We start from the raw sequence: 22,500 nt of genomic DNA, 5'->3' as shown, positions 1-22,500 counted from the left end.
CAATAGGTTCTCTTGGTTTTTGAGTGGGTCGTCAGTTGCACAGTTCTCCCTTCTGAAAGACGATGGCTTCGGACATGTTGCCTTGGACACCAGCCTCCACCACACATATCACCACTGTGCGCCTCTGGAACAGACTCTGCCTCCGCTAAGCGAGCATCGACACGCTCTGCCGTTACCTCGTCTGTCCTCCAGGCTGTCCGAGACGCTGTCAGCGCAGTCGACGTGAAGAGCAGAGCTCATCAGGAGAAACGATCAGCTAGTGCATCAGATTCAGTCCCAGTTCAGAAAGACCTGGAGCAACAAAGAGCCCATCACACCAAGTGGAAGGCCAGCCATGGTGTCTGGCGTCATCACAGTCTCCCCCACAGAGAAGCTCCAGAGAGATGGCTGTTAGAGAGAATGTCCGTTTCTTTGATCTACCAAGTCTACCAGCTGGTGCTTCCAGCGTGGATGATGTGAACAGTGTTGGACAAGCCTCAGATGTGGACATCTCTGTTTCATGGCTAAATGATTTTTCCCTGTCCATGCCAAAGTGTCCTGACCAAGGAGGGCTTGGAAATGCCAGCGACACTGGAAGCGTTTCCACAGAGGATCCCATTTCAGGGCTTGTGTAGTCTGGACTGTCTTTGGGAGTTCTCGTCGTTTGGAGACTCCCCTTGCGAAGAAGACTGTTTGTTCATCCAGAACTTCTTTTTTTTTGGATCAGCTGGACCAGTCCTGGATGTGAACGAGTAATGTCCAGCCATCATCAACAGCATTGTCACAGCCACCAGATTTAAATCTTCTTTATTAATCAATAATACAACGTTCATACAATTTTAACTAGTGCAAGTCAATAAAAAGTAAGCAAACATGCTTGTGTTTAATAATATTACTTGGCGCAAAACATCTTTTTCCTCCATTAATCAATAGTAGGACACTGGGTGGGTTCCCATGGAGACTCAGTGGTTGGAGTCCAGGGTTAAGCACTGTAGGGTTGAGCACGGTAGGGTTGAGCACTGTAGGGTTGAGCACTGTAGGGTTGAGCACGGTAGGGTTGATCCAGGGTTGAGCACGGTGTAGGAAGTGACATCTAAGAGTTCAATTCTTAGCTGTTCTGGTTTTATTTCAGACCACAGGCAATTTAGTTCTTGAAGGGATAAAGGAAGGAATTTAGTTCTTGAAAGGATAAAGGACTTTAGTTTGATTCTCTGTATTTCTAATTGCCTTTTAGGTGAAATTGAGGTATGTTCAATTTCACTTACAGGTAGCTTTCATCTGGCTATTGATATTCCATTGCTCTATCTTGGTGCATTGCTACTTACGTCAACAAAAGCTGTCAATCATGCTGCCCAGATTGGTGTACATTCAAACCCCACTGATGCACTTTCACATTTACTTCTCAACAGGAGTTGCTGAGGTTTCCAAAGCTTCATGATGCCATTGTGGAAGTTGTGACTTCCCTCCTCAGGAAAAGGTTACCAGTCACCAATGAGATGGTAAGTTCCCATTTGTAATCTTCTCATATTCTCATATAGCCTTTACATTACTGACATCTCTTCATTAGGAATGGCCTCCATGCATATTCACTTGGGAAATGTGTGTCTTTAAAGGTTCACAACTTGGTAGCAATTGAGCTGGCTTACATCAACACCAAGCACCCAGACTTTGCTGATGCATGTGGCCTGATGAATAACAACATTGAGGTGAGTGTCTCTCTCTCTCGTTCGGAACAGACTCGGACACTTCTGCTGATTTGCTGTAATGTGAGTTGAATGGAGACGGACCGTGTGACACGTGTTTGAAATGGTCTGTGTGCAGGAGCAGAGGCGTAACCGGATGCGGGAGCTGCCCACCGCCGTGCCACGGGACAAGGTATTGCTATTGGTCAGAGCTCCCTCTGCTCTCTCTAGTGGTGTACTGCTATTGGTCAGAGCTCCCTCTGCTCTGCTATTGGTCAGAGCTCTTCTGCTCTCTCTAGTGGTGTACTGCTATTGGTCAGAGCTCTTCTGCTCTCTCTAGTGGTGTACTGCTATTGGTCAGAGCTCTTCTGCTCTCTCTAGTGGTGTACTGCTATTGGTCAGAGCTCCCTCTGCTCTGCTATTGGTCAGAGCTCCCTCTGCTCTCTCTAGTGGTGTACTGCTATTGGTCAGAGCTTCCTCTGCTCTCTCTAGTGGTGTACTGCTATTGGTCAGAGCTCTTCTGCTCTCTCTAGTGGTGTACTGCTATTGGTCAGAGCTCCCTCTGCTCTGCTATTGGTCAGAGCTCCCTCTGCTCTCTCTAGTGGTGTACTGCTATTCAGGCATGAAAACTCCTCACCTTTCGGCGAAATTCGCCGTTTTGAATCCAAAATAGGGGATTTACATGGTTCGCGCAGATCTGATGAGAAACTATTGGGGTGGGGTGGGGGGGTGTGGGGTTACAGTTTACAAATCACGCGCAGACGTGAACGCATCTTGATGTGTTGTAAGACAAGAGCCCAATTAAAACTTGTCTGATCCAGCAACGATTATGTGAATGCAGCCCCTATGCATTTAGCCTATTAAACAGTGGAAGCTAAATTTTGCCGCGGATGCAACGCGAACAGAACGCTTGCGCAGATTGGTGTAGCAACGTAGCATAGGCTGTTGTTAAAGTTAGCGATATTGGACAGAAATATAGACATAACGAGTTCATTTGATGAAGAATACGTGCAGTTCGAGCCATCTTGATCGACAAAAGGTGAAGCAAATAGGCATACTTTATCAGTATAGCAAAGGCTATGTGAATAACTAAATAGTTGAATTAAATGCTCCTAAACTGGGCTGGTGCGTTTTGTCGAGTTCAGAGACAAAAGCAGTGTTTGACATGGTAATGCTTTCTTTTAAGAAACGTTCAGTTGCCTGATCAGTAGGCCTAGTCTGTGTCCACAGGGTTTAACATGTAATGTGAACACTGTTCACACAACTTTATTGGTTGGTTAAACACACTAGCACAATGCCACAATCTGTAAGTAGCCTATGCTGCAGGTTAAAACTATTAAAACCAATTTTACAAATTAAAGTTACAAATTAAATAGTCTACCCTACCCAAGTTTATTTATTAACTGGTTTGGTCCAACAAATATTCAGACTTATCTTATTCAGACTCATTCTAATAGTCTACTATGAAGTGTCCTTTAGGCCTATAAAATCTTCAGAAATGTCTGATAACTTCAGGCATAAAGAAAGAAAGAAAGCTTTGAAGAAAACTCATGTAGATTACTGAGGAGGAGAGGAGGGCCAGGCTGAAGCATGTTGCCAAACAGTGCAAGTGGGCCCCTTCACACGTATGCTTAAGCCAAAAAGAAGAAATAATACGTTTTTTTTTGTTTTTTTTTGTAAAAATTAGTCATTTTGTAGTTTTTCTTTATAAATCTCTGGTTTTAGGCAACTTCATACTCCATGGAAGCTATGCACTATTGGCAACAATGTCACTCACGCTTGTTTTGCTATGAAACGGCCATTTCCCTTTTCCCCGATCACCTTTTTCACCCCTGACCCGTTTTCATGCCTGGCTATTGGTCAGAGCTCCTCTGCTCTGCTATTGGTCAGAGCTCCTCTGCTCTCTCTGGTGGTGTACTGCTATTGGTCAGAGCTCCCTCTGCTCTGCTATTGGTCAGAGCTCCTCTGCTCTGCTATTGGTCAGAGCTCCCTCTGCTCTCTCTAGTGGTGTACTGCTATTGGTCAGAGCTCCCTCTGCTCTCTCTGGTGGTGTACTGCTATTGGTCAGAGCTCCTCTGCTCTGCTATTGGTCAGAGCTCCCTCTGCTCTCTCTAGTGGTGTACTGCTATTGGTCAGAGCTCCCTCTGCTCTCTCTAGTGGTGTACTGCTATTGGTCAGAGCTCAAAGTCAAAGTCAAAGTCAAAGTCAGCTTTATTGTCAATTTCTTCACATGTTCCAGACATACAAAGAGATCGAAATTACGTTTCTCACTATCCCACGGTGGAGACAAGACATATTTTAACAATTTTAAGTCCACAGACAAACATAACATTCAAGTAAACAAAAAAGTAAGTAAATAAGTAAATAAGAGGGCACATATAATGAAAAAATAAGAGCAGCAAAATTTGGTTGAAATTGTGCATAGACAGTCAATAAAATAAAATACTAGTGCAAAGTCAGGCCAATAAGAGGCTGAGGTAGTTCTGTTTGACCTAAGTAAGAAATAAAGTGGCATAGTGGTGCAAGTTATGTAAGAGCAGCAGAAGTGTTGTGTTTCCAGGACAACAACAACAAGTTGCAAAGTGTACAAGTGTGCAAGTGGAGTGGTGCAGGCGGCCATTTGTGGGTCCAATGTCCAGGATGTTATGTAGCTGAGGGTGGAGGGGGGAGAGGAGGGAGAGAGTTCAGCATCCTAACAGCTTGGTGTATGAAGCTGTTGGTGAGTCTGGTAGTGCGGGAGCGCAGGCTTCTGTACCTCTTCCCAGAGGGCAGTAGATCAAACAGATTGTGAGCGGGGTGACTTGCATCACTCACAATTTTGGTCGCCTTGCGGGTGAGGTGGGTGGTGTAAATGTCCTTCAGGGAGGGGAGTGAAGCACCAATAATCCTTCCAGCTGTGTTCACTATGCGCTGCAGGGCTTTCCTGTTGTATTCAGTGCAGCTTCCGCCCCACACAGCGATACAGCTGGAGAGGATGCTCTCAATGGTGCCTCGGTAGAATGTGGTCATGATGGCTGGTGGAGCACTTGCTCGCCTGAGTTTCCGCAGGAAGTACAGGCGGCGCTGAGCTCTCTTCGCCAGTGATGCTGTGTTGGTGGTCCAGGAGAGGTCTTCACTGATGTGCACCCCCAGGAATTTGGTGCTGCTCGCTCTCTCCACCACAGCACCGTCGATGGTCAGTGGCAGGTGTTGGGTGTGACCTCTCCGGAGCTCCCTCTGCTCTCTCTGGTGGTGTACTGCTATTGGTCAGAGCTCCTCTGCTCTCTCTGGTGGTGTACTGCTATTGGTCAGAGCTCCTCTGCTCTGCTATTGGTCAGAGCTCCCTCTGCTCTCTCTAGTGGTGTACTGCTATTGGTCAGAGCTTCCTCTGCTCTCTCTAGTGGTGTACTGCTATTGGTCAGAGCTCCCTCTGCTCTGCTATTGGTCAGAGCTCTTCTGCTCTCTCTAGTGGTGTACTGCTATTGGTCAGAGCTCCTCTGCTCTCTCTAGCGGTGTACTGCTATTGGTCAGAGCTCCTCTGCTCTCTCTAGCGGTGTACTGCTATTGGTCAGAGCTCCCTCTGCTCTGCTATTGGTCAGAGCTCTTCTGCTCTCTCTAGCGGTGTACTGCTATTGGTCAGAGCTCCTCTGCTCTCTGGTGTGGTGTACTGCTATTGGTCAGAGCTCCTCTGCTCTCTCTGTCTCATTCCCATTCAGTTTCACTTCTACTTCCACTTTGATTGTGCAGTAGGTGACTCTCTCTCAGATATGTACTTGGTTTCACATTCACAATGAGACATACCCATTGAAGTCTCTCCTTTCTTGATTCATATCTTGTTGGGCATTTGGATAGTTTCTTAAAGGTCAAAGGTCAAAGGGGGGCTGGGACATCCGGTCAAAGATTGTTAAGGCGGAGCAAGATATTTCATCAGGAGCCACTTCCGGGAACCCGGATCGCACGAGGGGGGGGGGGGTCAAAATCCCCCTTTATGCAGAGCAGAGGCAGCGACTGCTCCATTGAAGTCTACGGGCATAGCTCAGAATTTCACCACATATGCTAAGATGTTGGTTCTATAGAGTTGGGAATGTGCATTTCGTGCACGTTTTCATGATCCTCAAACCCTTCTGAACATTTCAGGTACATTTTTAGCATTTTTGAACATTCCAGTCTGGAGAAAATCGACCTTATATCAGGTGTGCGCTGGTTATTTATGCCGCTGCTGTTGGCCGGTTGCAACATACGCTCATCAATACGTCATCGGCACGCCTCTTTATGCAGACAGGATTCGATCCCCATTTCGCGCCCATAGACATGAACTACAACGAAGTATCTTGCTCCGCCTTAACAATCTTTGATCCGGTCTTCTTCCTCTTTGGTAACTCTGCTCAGTCCTCTGCTCTCTCTCTCTCCTCCTCTTCCTCCTCTTCCTCCTCTAGTCCCTTAAGGGTCCAGGTGGCCAGTCTCTGTCCCCCACTGAGCAGACGGCCTCTGCTGAGGGCGAAGGTCTGAAGGTGTGTGTGGCGGGGCCTTTAGTGTACTGTGTGTGAACCTGATGCATGTCTGATGGCCCCACTGCTCCCCTAATCACCACTCGGTTGCCATTAACTGGAGCTCTAAACTCCACCTGATTTCTCCACTTAAGAAAGACACGTCTGAGTCGCTAAGCAGCAGACCAGACTTGTAGGCCTTCAGTTATTGGCATTTTTGGCTCCATCATCATGATCCCCTCTGCATGATCAAACAAACAAGGATACATAGCATCCATTCAACTGTGTGTTGTTCCAGTGTGAGGTGCCTGCATATTCCAGTGTGTAAGCAGAAGCCAAAAACATTGTCAGTGTATTCATATTTCTCCTCTGCCCCGCATGTGAGAAACAGAAACAGCCTTTTACTTTGAGTCATTGCTGGTGCTCAGTGGTCTATATGAGTGCAATCCTGAATGGTCTTCATTCCTTTGCATGCCATATATGTTTGACCTTCTACGATTGCCGTAGTTGAATGCTTGTTTGTGATTATTCTCGACTTACAACAATGTGTGAGTTGATGTGCTGTGATGCTCGGCTCAATGATGTGAGTGTACTTCTGACACATAGTGCATGCTGGGTAGTCATTCATCTGGTGGAGCCAGCTGGGGACAACTGAAATCTTGAAATTGAAATTGAAGTGCATCTTAAATCCGCTACAAACAAGGCTAGCTGTCGCTACAAACAAGGCTAGCTGTCGTAAATGTGCAAACAAGTTGAAGATGGCAGCATGCAACATTGCTGTTGTTTCTGTTCCAAACAGAACTACTACTGAGCTCCACCTTTTATATGATGGTGAATTGGTTCAGAATTGTACCAGCAGCCTTGAGTTAAGGTTTTGCACCAGCAGCCTTGAATTAAGGTTTTGCAATTTGCCCATTATTGACAGTTGGGCTCGAGGTGTTGTGTCTTGCTGTTGGATAGCTGAGCCTCATGTCTCGTGTGTGTGTGTGTGTGTGTGTGTGTGTGTGTGTGTGTGTGTGTGTGTGTGTGTGTGTGTGTGTGTGTGTGTGTGTGTGTGTGTGTGTGTGTGTGTGTGTGTGTGTGTGTGTGTGTGTGTGTGTGCGCGTGTGTGTGTGTGCGTGTGTGTGTGTGTGCATGTGTTCGCGTGTGTGCGTGCGTGTGTGCGCATGTGTGTGTGTGTGTGCGTGCGTGTGTGCGCATGTGTGTGTGCGTGTGTGCGCATGTGTGTGTGTGAGTGTGCGTGTGTGCGCATGTGTGTGTGCGTGTGTGGGCATGTGTGCGTGTGTGTGTGCGTGCGTGTGCGTGTGTGTGTGTGCGTGTGTGTGTGTGTGTGCGCATGTGTGTGCGTGCGTGTGTGTGTGTGTGTGTGTGTGTGCGTGTGTGTGTGCGTGTGTGTGTGTGCATGTGCGTGTGTGTGCGTGTGTGCGTGCGTGTGTGTGCATATGTGCGCGTATGTGTGTGTGTGTGTGCGTGCGTGCGTGTGTGTGCGTGCGTGCGCGTGTGTGTGTGTGTGTGTGCATGTGCGTGTGTGTGTGTGCATGTGCGTGTGTGTGCGTGTGTGCGTGCGTGTGTGTGCATATGTGCGCATGTGTGTGTGTGTGTGTGTGCGTGTGTGTGCATATGTGCGCGTGTGTGTGTGTGCGCGTGTGTGTGTGCAGGCAGGTGGGGGTGTGCAGGGAGATCAGGATGGCGGCACGGGTAACTGGAGGGGCATGCTGAAGAAGGGAGAAGACGGCCTGCCGGACGAGCGAGCCAAAGCACAGGCCCTGATGCCCGCCCACAGTCCACAGAAAGGATACGCGGTCAACCTCTTAGACGTGGTGGGTGTGGCCCTCCTACCTGAGCCCTGTTCCCTTTAACACAGTGGCCCTCCTACCTGAGCCCTGTTCCCTTTAACACAGTGCCACTTCTAGGTCCTGTGTGGAGGCGTCTTAGTTTAAAACAACAATTACCTAGAAATAGCATCAGAATGTTGAGAAAAACAGACGCTCTGTGTTGTCCAGATATCCACTGAAGCTAGCATACAAACCAGCTAGCACGGTGGGCTGCTGTAATAGATACAATGCAAGTCAATGGAACCAGCTAGCATGGTGGGCCGCTATAATCGCTACAATGCAAGTCAATGGAACCAGCTAGCATGGTGGGCCGCTGTAATAGACACAATGCAAGTCAATGGAACCAGCTAGCATGGTGGGCCGCTATTATCGATACAATGCAAGTCAATGGAACCAGCTAGCATGGTGGGCCGCTGTAATAGATACAATGCAAGTCAATGGAACAGTGCTGAGTGTCGGGATGTTGATTGGCTCAAAATATCAAAACACTTGGATGTTAGGGTTGATATACTATTGAGGTTTTCCAAGCTACATAATTAAAAATGCATGTATAAGGGATAATCTAAGAATATAAAATGAATGTAGTTAAAGTGGTTCAAATAAAAACAGAATTGAAACAACTGCACTTAAAGGGGTGGTTCAGGATTTTGGACATAAGACCTCATTTCCAAGTAAGCAAGTGTGATATTTATCAGTGGAGACCGTTTTCAACACGTTTCATCCAGTCCTTCTAATTGCAGAGTTCGCAGGTGCTAGGCTAGCGCAAGTCAACGGTATGTGCTAGCCTGCCACTAAAAACAGTCTTATCCACTCCACAGTACACCCGAGGCAAATAAATTATAACGCCAGACTATCGATGTAAATGTCTGTATTGATACTGTTATTTCTAACGTTATTCTATCCTTGCATTTCAACGATCGCATTACATTTTGAGGGACTTGTTTCTTACCACGACGGAATTATACTTGCTCCGGTTAGTAGTACTGCGCCGAAAAGTAAACAGTAAAGCGTACTCCAATGGGGATACTTAGTAGTAGCCTTGGTAATATCAGTCCGCTGCTGAGATGCAAAATGACTACTACCAACTTCAGGGACCAAAGTATAACTATTGCAACGCGATGCGAGGGTAGTTGTATTTCTTACACTATTCTATCAACACAGACATTTACATCGATTGTCTGGAATTTGCCTCGGGTGTACTTTGGAGTGGGTAAGACTGTCTTTAGTGGCAGGCTAGCACATACCGTTGACTTGCGCTAGCCTAGCACCTGCGAACTCTGCAATTACAAGGACTGGATGAAACGTGTTGAAAACGGTCTCCACTGATAAATATCACACTTGCTTACTTGGAAATGAGGTCTTATGTCCAAAATCCTGAACCACCCCTTTAAGGCTGTTGTCCTAAAACGTATCCGTTTCTCAGAGGGATAATCTGTGACTAAATGTGAGTCTTTCTTGTTGCCGTGCAGCCTGTTCCAGTTGCCAGGAAGCTTTCAGCCCGGGAACAAAGAGACTGTGAGGTTATTGAAAGGCTCATTAAGTCCTATTTCCTCATAGTCCGCAAAAACATCCAGGACAGGTAGACCCATTTTTATTATATTTCCCCTTTAGTCTCATCAGTTTGTTGGTAATTTGGGTCCAAAATCTTGTATGTCTGACCTTTGACCTCAGCCTTCTCTTGACCTTTGACCTTCCCTACATTGCAGTGTGCCAAAGGCTGTGATGCACTTCCTGGTGAACCATGTGAAGGACAGCCTCCAGAGTGAGTTGGTGGGTCAGCTGTACAAGTCTGGTCTCCTAGACGACCTCCTGACCGAATCGGAGGACATGGCTCAGCGCCGAAATGAAGCTGCTGACATGCTGAAGGTGCGTAACTGACCACTGCTGACATGCTGAAGGTGCGTAACTGACCACAGCTGACATGCTGAAGGTGCGTAACTGACCACAGCTGACATGCTGAAGGTGCGTAACTGACCACAGCTGACATGCTGAAGGTGCATAACTGACCATAGCTGACATGCTGAAGGTGCGTAACTGACCATAGCTGACATGCTGAAGGTGCATAACTGACCACAGCTGACATGCTGAAGGTGCGTGACTGACCACAGCTGACATACTGAAGGTGCGTGACTGACCACTGCTGACATGCTGAAGGTGCGTGACTGACCACAGCTGGGCTGCTCCATCCTCGCTTGCTGTTAGTGGGCAGGACCGTAGCTTAGCATTCCTCCTTTGATGCGTGTGTAGGACAGGTGATGACAGTCCAAACACATTTGACACAATTGCTAACAATATTTACTGTATGCTCAACAGTGACCTATCCAAATGCTAATCCAAAATCTACAATATTTACTGTATGCTCAACAGTGACCTATCCAAATGCTAATCCAAAATCAAGGTCCAGATCATAAACATAAACATCAGAAGTCAGAAGATAAGCTGTGGGCACAGGATTTTGTTATTCTATAAGCACACAGCTACGTCCACTCTAAAACAACCATAAGTACACAGCTATTTCCACTCTAAAACAACTGCAGCTCTTTAGCATCTTCCTCATTGAGTTATGTGCAACACTGACAAAGAGGAGAGATGAAAGGAGAGAAAGATTGAAAAAGCAAAGTGGTCCTCCTACATATGACTGAGGCTCACAGACACTCCAGAGAGAGGAGTGGTCCCCCAAAACCTCACTGAGGCTCACAGACACTCCCAAGAGAAAGAATGTTAAAAGTCCTCTGTTTAGCAACCACAACAATTATGACTAAAGCTGGGAACAGACCTTCCTATTTTTAAGCCCAGTTTTGAAAGTATTGAACCTCCATGACAATCAAGTCTGAGGGAGTCAACGGTAGTCGCGGTGTCCAGTTACGGCTGAAATCATTATGTATGTTTGGGTGACCGATTGAATCCTTTGCGATGCTTTCCATTGTTGACGCAATCCAGTCAGAGAGGGATCTTTGATCCAGTTTCAGACATGTTTGACATTGTCTTGACCGTTCTGTTCTATGGTCGCCATGGTTGCAATTATGACATTAAACAGCCAACAGCTCAATCGTTATGTTTGTGCTCATAACCAAAGATTCTAGAACACAGCCATCCACTACACACTTACGCTGGGAACATACCTTGTTGGTAACGTAAACGTTTCTTCAGTTAGGAGCAGGACTGTTTTTTTTATGTTGCATTCAATTTCATTGGCAAAAGCTACAGTAGCCTAATATGCATGAGAACATATAGATTTGAGGGAGCTGCAGCTGTTAGCATCAGCACGGTCATATTAACACAGCAGGGCACACTAGCCCAGTGAAGGATCGTGTAAAATACCCATCCCAGAAAGTTTCAAACCAAGCTTGCGCTGATATGATGCATGATCACTGATCAAATTGCTATTTTCTGACAGGATGAGCACAACCATGCAGGTTCATCTTTCTGAATCTCAAGCTCTTTAGCCTAGCATCTTAATGCTGTATTCACAGCACGGTGAATGACAAACAATGACAAAATGCTGTTCATGTTTATGAATTTATAGCCTGGTTATTTATCAAGGACTATAATCACGTTTTATATGTTATTATGATCACTTGTATTACCATGGGGTTAGGCTGCTGTGTAGGTAATGCGAGTGATTTATGCGCTGAACAGGACAAACAACTGACTTATAGTTCAACATACATTTATGATATTTTTTTTTCTGCTGCTGCATCGTTCCTTGTCCTCCACACATATACAGTATATATAAGGCATTAGCTGACCATCAAAGCTCAGCGATGGCGTTGATCAGTCAATCAGAGTTGATCAGTTGTACTGTCTGGTTTCCCTCGCAGGCCTTGCAGAAAGCCAGCCAGGTGATTGCGGAGATCAGAGAAACCCACCTGTGGTGAGGAGCTCCACTCCAGACCCCCCCACTGCCCCCAACCCCCCCCTCCACACCCAAGCCCCGCACCGCCAGGCCCCGCCCCCCCCGCCCCCGGTGCTCCGGCACGGACAACTTGAAAATGCACTGGTGTCAATTTGTGTGTACTGAACATAGTTTTATTATGTAACATATGGACTGTTGGACTACAGGAAGGGCATCACATATCTTCATCATCATCATCATCATTATTATGTTCATCTGTCACCTGCACAGGCACGTGTCCAGTGGTATCTCTCAAGTGTAAGTATGTTGTATAAGTAACCATGAAAGGCTTATCATTGTGTACGGCCTACAGTTCACAGGAACACTGGCTTTCTGATGTAGCTCATATTAAAGAGGATGGAAACCTGCGTCCTCTTGGTCAGCTTATGGTTTGTGTGTTTCTTCAACAGCACTGATCCTTTATCAATCAAACAACACTGTTGTAAAAAATTAATTAAAAGATATACAGTAAAACATTTGCTGTCATGACCATGAATGCCACCGTTCTCCCAATTGTTCACATGATATTTGTTTTTCATATAGGGTGTTATTTATCAGGAAACGTGAAGTCTTCCTAGTGCTGTATACATCAGGAATGTGATTGAGGTGATATTGTTGCAAAACATGCGTTTATCTCTTGTTTTATTTTTTTCACATGTGATTTCAACAGTTTCATTATTCTTATGAAGACCAAATGTTAAAGCCATGGTTCTAGATATGATATCATGATATCTAGATTGTATGGTGGTAAAAATGGCACAGAAAATATCTGAAATGTAGAGAATCACAGTCCTTACACTTTTTCATAATATTGAATCATCATGATTTTTTCTACCAGCCTATAGCTATTGATAATTTACCTGAGTTTCCACTGAAGTTCACACACACACTCTCACACACAAACACACACACACTCACTCACTCACTCACACACATGCCAAACCCATATAAGCACCAGGGTTCTTCTGTGAGTGGTCTGTCTTCAGGTCTGGTGGTGTACACTGCCCTGAGGTCACTGTCGATGCAGGCCGTAATTTTGCACAAATAGAAGCAGAAATAGGTCAACACCAAATGTTGAAAAAACGTTCACGTGTGATGAAGTCTTGGGTAGGCTATGTTATTCACCTATTCTGATTTTGAAGGAGAATATCTGCCTTTTGGAGATTATGATCGACTATTGACAGTGATAGTCACGGTGCGTCTGTGAATGGAGGTGCATCTTTGCGTGTACGACGTGTCCACTAAGCATACCATGCTTATTTCGACCCTCTGCTCAACATAGCTGGAGGTGGCAGTGGTAATCGTGATGATGGTGTCCGTAATGGACGCTGTACAGACAGCAGGGCTAGTAAAAATAGGGCTCTGAAGAACAACAGTCACCCACGATAGGAACTGATTTGACCATAGTACATTATTGTAGGCCTATAATAACGGTTTGTGGTTATAGGCTTGTAATAGTTTGCTATTGTTGGTTTACATCTTAGGCCTACTGTTTTTCTGTTAATTTGTTATATGGGTAAGATGACAAAAAAGAAAGTAAACCTGCTCAAATATGTTCAACATCTAGTATTTACTGAAAGGTGCATAATTTGAGGTGTTTGCTATACAGTGGCAAATTAGATGGGTAAATTTACCCCCTTCATAAACTTTTGTTTATATAGATTTTTATATTTACAGTAGGACTTTATCTCTGACCACTTTCAAACCTTTTGACATTTTGATGTCAAAATCCAATGGTGTTGTCCCATTGCTCTGGTGCCTAAAGTTTGCCATGCAGGTTTAAATAAGTTATGAGAGGAAAATATTTTTATTTGGTGTGAAACACACACATACCTGTTTTTATGCTTTTTGTTTGTTTTATAAATCAATAACAACCATATAATAACCTTATAATCATTATTTTATTTATAAGCTAAGGTTGCTCAGGTGCCTAAAAAGAGATAAAAACACTTGCACTTTTTTGTTTGCAGTTTTGTGTGTTTTTTTTATTTATTTATTTATTTATTTTTTTTAAACATTGCATTTTCAGAAATAGCCGGCCCTCCAATCAGATGACGTTGGCAGAAGTGGCCCCTAGCTCATTTGAGTTTGAGACCCCTGCTCCCTGGCTGCTCTTAGCTATCTGTCTGTATAAAATGGCTGCCTAATGACTTGCAAAGAAATGTATATGACATGTCATCTGTGTGACATGTCAGATACAGGAACATCACATTGTCTTTGTTTAGCCCAATCCATTACCTATTTTGTACAATTCTGCACCTTACTCTTCACAAAACATGGACAAACAGAATAAAAGACCATGAATGGTAATACTTTTAATGCTCTTCAGGTACATGTGAGTCTCTGGGGTAATACGATAAATCAATAAACACATAAAACACAAACACACAATCTCCTCAGCACTCGGGCCTTCGGTCCCCTGCGGTCTCTTTACCTCAGCCGGCCGGCCATCTTGCCCTTGGCACGACCTTTGGCACTGAAGAGTGGGATAAGGAGGCAGGTAAGCATGTTGTGAGGCACAAAGATGAATATGCCTATTTCATTACTGTATCTCATGCCTGGGAGTTGTTGCACATTTGAATTCATAACTTAAAACAAACTCAAAATTAGACCAATTACGTTTTTTCTTCCAGTAAATTAAAACGCCAGGATTAAAATACTGTCAGATATACTACCTTTGATTTGGTGCCTTTGTTATGTGCAGGGATCATAATATTTTCCACTGTAACATCTCACAGGTTTAGGGCCTTAACAGTAAGCAGGAGCGGCACAGGGAGCTCCACAACAAGACGTATAAGAATGGATACTTTTTTTTTTTTACTGAGAATATTGAAGTTGTTTGGCAATAATAAGCAGCTATTCCCAATTCCTCTTTCCTGTATTGGGTAACATGGGGTGGAATGGAAGTTACTGTCCAAGTCATGCCCAAGCATCACAAACACACCAACGCCACCGATGAGCTGTGCAGAAGTGGTCAACAGGGCTGTTATTATGGCCTCCAATGGCATTCAAGGTGTCCAAGACCTCCACACAGACTATTTGAGACGCAAAATGTCTTGGACACCTTCTGAATATCCATAGGAGAGTGACCATTTCTCATAACGAGCTCATCAGGTTTTGAAAGGACTGTGGAGCTAGTAGGCATGTTCAGTGTTGAGAGGGAACCGTTGAAATTCACACGGACTCAAAACCGAACATGCGTTGTCTCCGAGCGCACGGAAGCTCCGCCTCCACTGCCCTTTCAGCAGGTGGCCTCAGCACTTACCTTTGGTGGCACTGCACGCGCGTAAGGAGCTGATTGATCTGTGAAGACACACAGAGCTCTGCTGAGCGCGCACACAACACAAGTTCAAACATGGCACACGGAACCTCACCTGAGTCATCCTACCTCCTGAGTCCTGACCCACAGCTCACCCTATCACCTGGGACAACGTCCGCAGTCGCTTACCATCATCCGTTACCTCTCCCTCGTGCAAACGACCACCTTGACCCATGTCAGACCAGCAAGCAGGCCACGGTTACGGGGATATTAGAGATGCACGATAATATTGGCACTAGATCGGTATCAGGAGATAAAAACTGCAGAAGCTGATTATCGGCAGATGATTTCGGCTAATGTGCCAGGCCAATATGGTTTCAGGGAAGGATCGATGTTTTTGGAAATCCAATATTGTGCATCCCTAGTGGGAACAAGAGCCCTCCCAACTCTTCTACTTACAACTTGCTCTGTTCATTGATACGGCACTGGAGCACAGCGATCTGGAAGCAAGTCACAGGTTAAGCCCCAGAGCATTTATTGAACATCCCAGTATTACGGCCACTTGGCGTTAATTGAACATCCCAGTATTACGGCCACTTGGTGGAATTGAATAAAGGAAAGAAAAGGAAAACTCATGTACAAACTGTTTTGAATATAGAAATTATTCTTGGTCCTGAATTCACTATTTTCTGGACTCCCAGTCTGGTAGGATAGTTCATGGTTACCCCCCAACCCAATCCAGTATCCAAATGTTCAACTGTGTGAAAGCCAGTACCCAAGTGTGCATGTGACCCTAACCCAGTACCCAAGTGTGCATGTGACCCTAACCCAGTACCCAAGTGTGCATGGGACCCTAACCCAGTACCCAAGTGTGCATGTGACCCTAACCCAGTACCCCCTAACCCAGTACCCAAGTGTGCATGTGACCCTAACCCAGCACCCAAGTGTGCATGTGACCCTAACCCAGTACCCAAGTGTGCATGTGACCCTAACCCAGCACCCAAGTGTGCATGGGACCCTAACCCAGCACCCAAGTGTGCATGTGACCCTAACCCAGTACCCAAGTCTGCATGTGACCCTAACCCAGTTCCCAAGTGTGCATGGGACCCTAACCCAGTACCCAAGTGTGCATGGGACCCTAACCCAGTACCCCCCTAACCCAGTACCCAAGTGTGCATGTGACCCTAACCCAGCACCCAAGTGTGCATGGGACCCTAACCCTAACCTTAATGTGTGAAAGCAATCTCTCACCTCATATTTCTGTCTTTTGAATTTCTCCGTGAGGTCAAATTTCTCTCCCTCCAATTCCATCAACCATTGCCACAGCTCAGTAGCCTTCTCCCTGTGGGAAACACAATAGGAGACCTGTTGGAAATGCTCATTATCTGCCCCCTTGTGGCTGGGAGTGGAAGACCACGGTCCTGGCGTGTGCAGACAGCACAGTAACAGTGTATTGATTTCACAGCTGGAAGAAGCAGTCAGGTTGCTCTGAGATCAGAATTTAAGCATTTGCCCTGATGACGAGGGCTATTATCAGCATTACTTTATGACCATTAAGTTTAACAAGTAAGGAAACTGGAAATGCGTACTTCAGTTTGTCATCGCTCAGATGATCAATATTGAGATTCTTTCGTCGGTCAGCCAGGATCTTCTTCTTCTTCTCCCTCTCCGTCTGCTTCTTGGCCCCTTTCTTCCCCTCAGACTGCTGTTAGTGGACACACAGAGCTTCAGGTTCACACAGGTCAAGCACACAGCAAATGCATTATACTGGACTTGGGTCTTTATTCTGAAATATCACATCTTTATCCTGTTATATTTTTCATCTTCTGTCAGAATTAAATACATTCATTTTCAAAGCACCTACAATCCAAATCCAATTACATTCCAAAATGTAATTGCTCATATTTTTTAATGGAAGCACATTGGAAAGTATGTACATGTGTTTTGGGGTATAAGACATTATAGATGCTGCGAATTACTTGAGTGAAATTGTGTGTTTGTGAGCAGCACACCAACCTTGGACTGCAGGCCGGACTGCAGGGTCTTTTGGGAGAGAACTTTCTTCTTCTTCATATCATCGTCCTGCTTCTTCCTCTGTTCCTCTTGCTCCTTCCTCTCCTTCTCCTCCTGCACCCCACAGCATGAAGGAGAACATAGAACATCAGCATCTGTGTTCTATCACATCAGCATCTGTGTTCTATCTGTGTTCTAGCACCCCACACCATGAAGGAGAACATAGAACATCAGCATCTGTGTTCTATCTGTGTTCTAGCACCCCACATCATGAAGGAGAACATAGAACATCAGCATCGGTTCTATCACATCAGCATCTGTGTTCTAGCACCCCACAGCATGAAGGAGAACATCAGCATCAGCATCTGACCAGCCAGACCCACATCTGCCGCTAGGGTGCGTCTAGATTTCTCGGCTACCTACATTAGGTTTCCTGATGCAATGTTATTAGGGTATGACTGTAAAACATAATTATTTATAGTATTGCTAGTTTGTATTATTGTATGCAGATTTGAAAAAAACAGCCTGACCAGCTAAAGGTGGTTTGCTGGTTGACCAGCTTGATGACCAGCTTGTTTGACCACCCTAGGATGGTTGACCAGCTAGACCAGCAAATCTCTTGCGAAAACAAACCTTCAGCTGGTTTACCCAGTTTACAATGGTGATTCAACTGGTTTTTCTTGTCGTACCACCTCATGCTGGTCATTTTAGTTGGTGTTGCTGGTCTACATTGCTGGTTTAACTGGCCATGCCGGCTTATGTTGGTCATTCTAGCAAACCAGCATGACCATCTTACACCAACAATGTCAAGCTTGGCAGGCTGGTCACAAACATGACCATCTTACTCAGTTGGTCACATGCCCCTGCTGAAAAAAACAGCTAGAAACCAGTTTATGCTGGTAGCTGGTTTTAGGGCCATTTTTAGCAGTAAGATGAGGTTTGGTTGGGCCACCAGCTGGATATGCTGGCGTGACCATCTGAGGAAGCTGATCATGCTGGTGTGACCAGCATGTCTTGTGGGATACAGCTGGTGCAAGATGGTCATGCTGGTGACCAGCCTGCCAAGCTGGTCATGCTAGACTAGCAACACCAGCTAAAATGACCAGCTTGAGGTGGTACGACAGGCAAAACCAGCTGAATTACCATCATAAGCTGGGAAAACCAGCTGAAGTTATGTTTTCGCAAGAGTTTTGCTGGTCTAGCAGGTTAACCATCTTAGGATGGTCAAACACGTTTTTGCATGACCAGCTTCCTCAGATGGTCACGCCAGCATATCCAGTTGGTGGCCCAACCAGCTACACCAGCAAAAGCTGGAAGAAAACCAGCAAAGACCAGCTAAAACCAGCTGCCAGCATAAGCTAGTTTCTAGCTGTTTTTTTCGGCAGGGGTAAAAAGACTGAGGTGAACATGGGGTGCATGGTGCATGGTGGCCAGGAGAGGGCAGCAGAGCAGGGTGCGTACAGCTAGTCTGGCCTGTCTCTCCTTCTCTCTCTCCGAACGTATCCTCTGCTGCTCAGCTCTCTCAGCACGACGCTTCTCCTGCGCAGGCAGCCAACAGCCACACACACACACACACACCAACAGGGAGGGAGGGAGGGAGGGAGAGAAAGAAAGAGTGAGTGTTTGTCTGGTTACTGGTATAAAATAATGTCTAGCAATACCTGCCACAGACACATGTTGGGTCTGTGGTCCTGCAGGAAGGGGTGGGGCCTACTCACAATCCTGTTGACCAGGGAGAGGAGGTCCTCCTCATCCTTCTTCCTCTGGACGAAGTGAGCCTCGATGAGCGACTGCAGCTCGGACAGATCCTTCTCCTGCCGCTTCCGGTGGATGTCCTGAAGAGGCCCAGCAGAAGATGTTAGTATGGCAAACTCTGTGTGTGTGTGTGTGTGTGTGTGTGTGTGTGTGTGTGTGTGTGTGTGTGTGTGTAACTCACATCAAAGTCCACTTTATCACCCTCTGTGTGTGTGTGTGTGTGTGTGTGTGTGTGTGTGTGTGTGTGTGTGTGTAACTCACATCAAAGTCCACTTTATCACCCTCTGTGTGTGTGTGTGTGTGTGTGTGTGTGTGTGTGTGTGTGTGTGTGTGTGTGTGTGTAACTCACATCAAAGTCCACTTTATCACCCTCTGGAATCTTTGGAGCTGCAATGTTGGGCATAAACCTGCAGAGTTCAAATTTGAGGACATTTAGAGAAGCTGTCCTCTCATGGGAGGGAATTTCATTATGTAGAGTAAGATAATAAAAAAAATACTTACTTTGGTTTGGCTACTTCCTCCCTTGAGAGAGAGAAAGAGAGAGAGAGGGAGGGAGGAGAGGAGGAATGTCAGTCAATGGAATAATGCAATACCTTTCAACATTTTTGTAGTATAGTACTGACTGATGTGAACTTACGGCACATCCCCCTCCACTACCTCCTCTGTGTCCCCCATGTCTGTGAGCTGAACCTTGCAGAACCTAGCAGAACCCTAAAACCAACGGAGGATGTTAAGAACCGATGATAGATAGATAGATAGATAGATAGATAGATAGATAGATACTTTATTGATCCCCAAGGGGAACACAAAAGACACAACACAAAAGATACTGAAGCTACTCAAGATGCAGACTTGTGTATGTATGGGACCATTTCACTGAAGCTACTCAAGATGCAGACTTGTGTATGTATGGGACCATTTCACTGAAGCTACTCAAGATGCAGACTTGTGTATGTATGGGACCATTTCACTGAAGTAAGTTCCCGTAACAAAAACTATTCTTTGAATGTAATGGGCTAGTTACATGCCATTTCTGAGAAACGGGGAACCCCATTAATGCTTTAACAAATAGCTCCCGTCACAGAGCGGTCTCAGTTATTCGGATCACGCATAGTGCCTTTGTAGTGGAGAATGACTCACAAGTTAGGTCACATATTTAGCATACTCCTCTCAGTCTTCTGCTGGGTATAAGTGACACGCTAACACATGAAATTACTTTTATAAGTTCCGGCAGTTATTATTATTAATTCTGCTCAAGGTCATGCTGGTGTATTTAATACCTTATTGCCTTATATACCTTATTTGTGCTTATCTCCCATACATACTACTTCTACAAATCTGTACAATAATACAAATGTTCAACACAATATTGTCTGGAACACTCCATCCCTATTTTATTATCATTTGCATCATCATTTTATCTTTGCATCTCAAAAAGACAGATTTTGCTGCACTATATATATCATAGTCAAACAAATAGTTTTTTATTCAAAGTCTCAGTCTCCCTGTGTTTTACCTCAAACTAGGTTTTAACATCATTCATGTATCAATACCTCTACATAGGTAGAATATAAAGTCATAAAGTCATAAAGTCATAAATAAATAAATAAGTTACTAACATAGAGAAATACCTCTTACCCAAATCCCCGGAGCCAGGAGAATGCCTTATTGTTTGCAGAGCAGCGGACTAATAGACAAGTTAAGGCTTCAAGGCTAACATACTATTGTCTGTCTAACCACATGACCAAAGTGCCCACTGATTGGTGTTTGCTGGATCCCCTGTCTATTGTTAGCTAATGGGAAACCCTAAATATATGTGTCAATGAAGTTCTAAAAACCAAACATTGTGCAGTTCCCATCATAGGTAACCTTGTTTCACCTGCTATAGAAGATACGTTGATATATGTGTACCACTGACTCAAGGCTATAAGGGGTTTACCCCAAAAGAATCACTGTACTGAATAAAAACAAAAAACATTTCTTTCAAATATGCATTTATTGTCTTGCTCAACTGAGGGTAAAATTCAACAACAATTTGCAAAAGTTAATATCAAGTCATTTTTTATGAGCTAAGCAAAAGCCAAAACAAACAATCTGATAAACTGCCCATTTAGTGTCCTACAGGTTTAATGAAAATGTCACACAAAATGGAATGTCTGTACAGTTTGAACTTTTTCAGATTGTATGTGAGAAACAAAGAGCAACATGACATTCCGTCATCACACAACACACTTGATGTCCATTTCTGTCTCAGCTTATTAAATCAAAGGGTTGGAACCGTAAACTTTAAGGCCATGGGCCATTTTTAGCAGTAAGATGAGTAAGGTGAGCCGTGGTTGTCTGTTAGCCCTCATGGCCGGTAATAAAACAGTCCCCTTATTCAAAATGCCTTTCCCTGATAGGGAAAGCATTCAGGTTCAGCCTTCCTTGCTTTATTGTTGACGCACGAGTCTGTTGGGACCTCAGTGGGTCTAGGCTGGGGTGAGTGACATTGCATACATGTGTGTGTGTGAGTGTGTGTGTGTGTGTGTGTGTTGGAGGGGGCCCATCTTGCTGAGGTCTGAGCTGGGGTGAGTGACATTGCATATGTCTTCATCCTGACATGATGCTGTTGTGACCGGGTTACATGATACCAACAGCTGTCCATCTGGCCGAGACCTCTACCTGATTGACACCACACTGGCTCAGATGTTTTTCACTGCGTCACAGCTTACACATCAATGATATTGAAAGACACATGTTAACAGCATAGTTAGTGCTAGTATAGGTTGTTAGTTAGTACCATGATGGGCGTGTTGGCTGGCCACAGATACCACACAGACTGATATTAAACTCTAATCAGGTTGTCTGTTTCTGCCAAAGTGTTCTTCCTAGTTGCATATAACTGCGGTAAGCTTGTCTTGCATATCTGTGAGTAAGTTATAAGCACTGTGAACGCAATAGGCTTGTTGCACTGCAACAGTCTTTACTGATGCAGTGGCAGCCAGCACTTCTGAATGTATGTATGTGTATTCTGTATGCAGTGTCATAATGAAACTAGCGCTAAGCATGCTATGAGAGCTCAACACGGAGAAACTACAAAGTCTCTTATTTTCAGAGCGTCAAGTTAATTACCCAGTGCCAATTACAGTGTGGTGGTGAGTTGTCATTCATTCTGTAGGAATTATTGATTGGTTGTATGAAATGAAGCATTGAGCTCTGGCAGATCATCGCAAGACAGATATGACAGTGTGCAGCTCTGCCAGCTGTTTAGAGGCCCATGATCATCTGCACCACACAGCTAAGAGTCAGTAAATGGAATCAGAGACTGATGTGCATCAGAAGCAAAATGGTTGAAAAATAAACAAGACATCTTCAATGGGTAACATACTGTACGCTGGCACTATATTGAGTTGTGTGGCTGTAAATCCAAATATCTTAAATGTTCCTCTCGTTTGGTTGTGGATAGTAAAGTCCCCTCAGTGCTTCTCTTCTGTTGTCTGATGACTGTAGTGATGATATTTCTGTTGATTGTCTGCCCTTGAAGTCTGTCTTGTGTTCTTTACAAAGAACAGAGAGGAGAGAGGGAGAGCATTTCATGGTATTGTTATTTTAGATCACAGATATTAAAAAGTAT

The 22,500-nt window shown here is 44.9% G+C and overlaps 3 protein-coding genes across 6 annotated transcripts in view; 1 reads left to right on the top strand and 2 right to left on the bottom strand.

Moving 5' to 3' along the window:
* dnm1l (dynamin 1-like) overlaps positions 1-12,346 on the top strand; it is a 23,656-nt gene extending 11,310 nt beyond the window's left edge. For 2 of the 4 annotated variants that reach the window (XM_076271998.1, XM_076271989.1), the window contains 8 exons: positions 1,389-1,478; positions 1,593-1,685; positions 1,801-1,854; positions 6,077-6,151; positions 7,786-7,947; positions 9,432-9,541; positions 9,669-9,828; positions 11,784-12,346. In XM_076271998.1, the coding sequence (XP_076128113.1) occupies positions 1,389-1,478; positions 1,593-1,685; positions 1,801-1,854; positions 6,077-6,151; positions 7,786-7,947; positions 9,432-9,541; positions 9,669-9,828; positions 11,784-11,840 (801 nt within the window). In that variant the 3' untranslated portion in view covers positions 11,841-12,346. The remainder of the gene's footprint in view (positions 1-1,388; positions 1,479-1,592; positions 1,686-1,800; positions 1,855-6,076; positions 6,152-7,785; positions 7,948-9,431; positions 9,542-9,668; positions 9,829-11,783) is intronic. The other 2 variants (XM_076272017.1, XM_076272006.1) reach the window with 1 other exon arrangement.
* A 1,811-nt stretch (positions 12,347-14,157) lies between these two features.
* Positions 14,158-20,567, bottom strand: LOC143141509 (troponin T, cardiac muscle-like). Its single transcript, XM_076302423.1, has 11 exons — positions 20,523-20,567; positions 19,522-19,595; positions 19,386-19,406; positions 19,234-19,291; positions 18,848-18,964; positions 18,591-18,668; positions 17,133-17,243; positions 16,706-16,821; positions 16,368-16,458; positions 15,123-15,160; positions 14,158-14,333 (listed from the first exon to the last, which is right to left on the bottom strand). Exons 2-11 carry the CDS (start codon positions 19,557-19,559, stop codon positions 14,288-14,290), a joined length of 714 nt encoding a protein of 237 aa, XP_076158538.1. The 5' UTR covers positions 19,560-19,595; positions 20,523-20,567; the 3' UTR covers positions 14,158-14,287.
* Positions 20,568-20,891: 324 nt separating this feature from the next.
* The window catches only part of cald1b (caldesmon 1b), a 36,990-nt gene continuing 35,381 nt past the window's right edge, over positions 20,892-22,500 (bottom strand). Inside the window, exon 17 of the mRNA XM_076271979.1 lies at positions 20,892-22,423. The gene's annotated coding sequence lies outside the window, so the exon portion shown is untranslated. The remainder of the gene's footprint in view (positions 22,424-22,500) is intronic.

The sequence above is a fragment of the Alosa pseudoharengus genome, unplaced genomic scaffold (assembly GCF_046254945.1).
Source record: "Alosa pseudoharengus isolate Yale_2024_CS ecotype anadromous, Long Island Sound unplaced genomic scaffold, YU_APseudo_1.1 YU_APseudo_1.1_scf_10, whole genome shotgun sequence".
Lineage (NCBI taxonomy): Eukaryota > Metazoa > Chordata > Actinopteri > Clupeiformes > Clupeidae > Alosa > Alosa pseudoharengus.
This window is presented reverse-complemented; position numbering and strand designations above follow the sequence as displayed.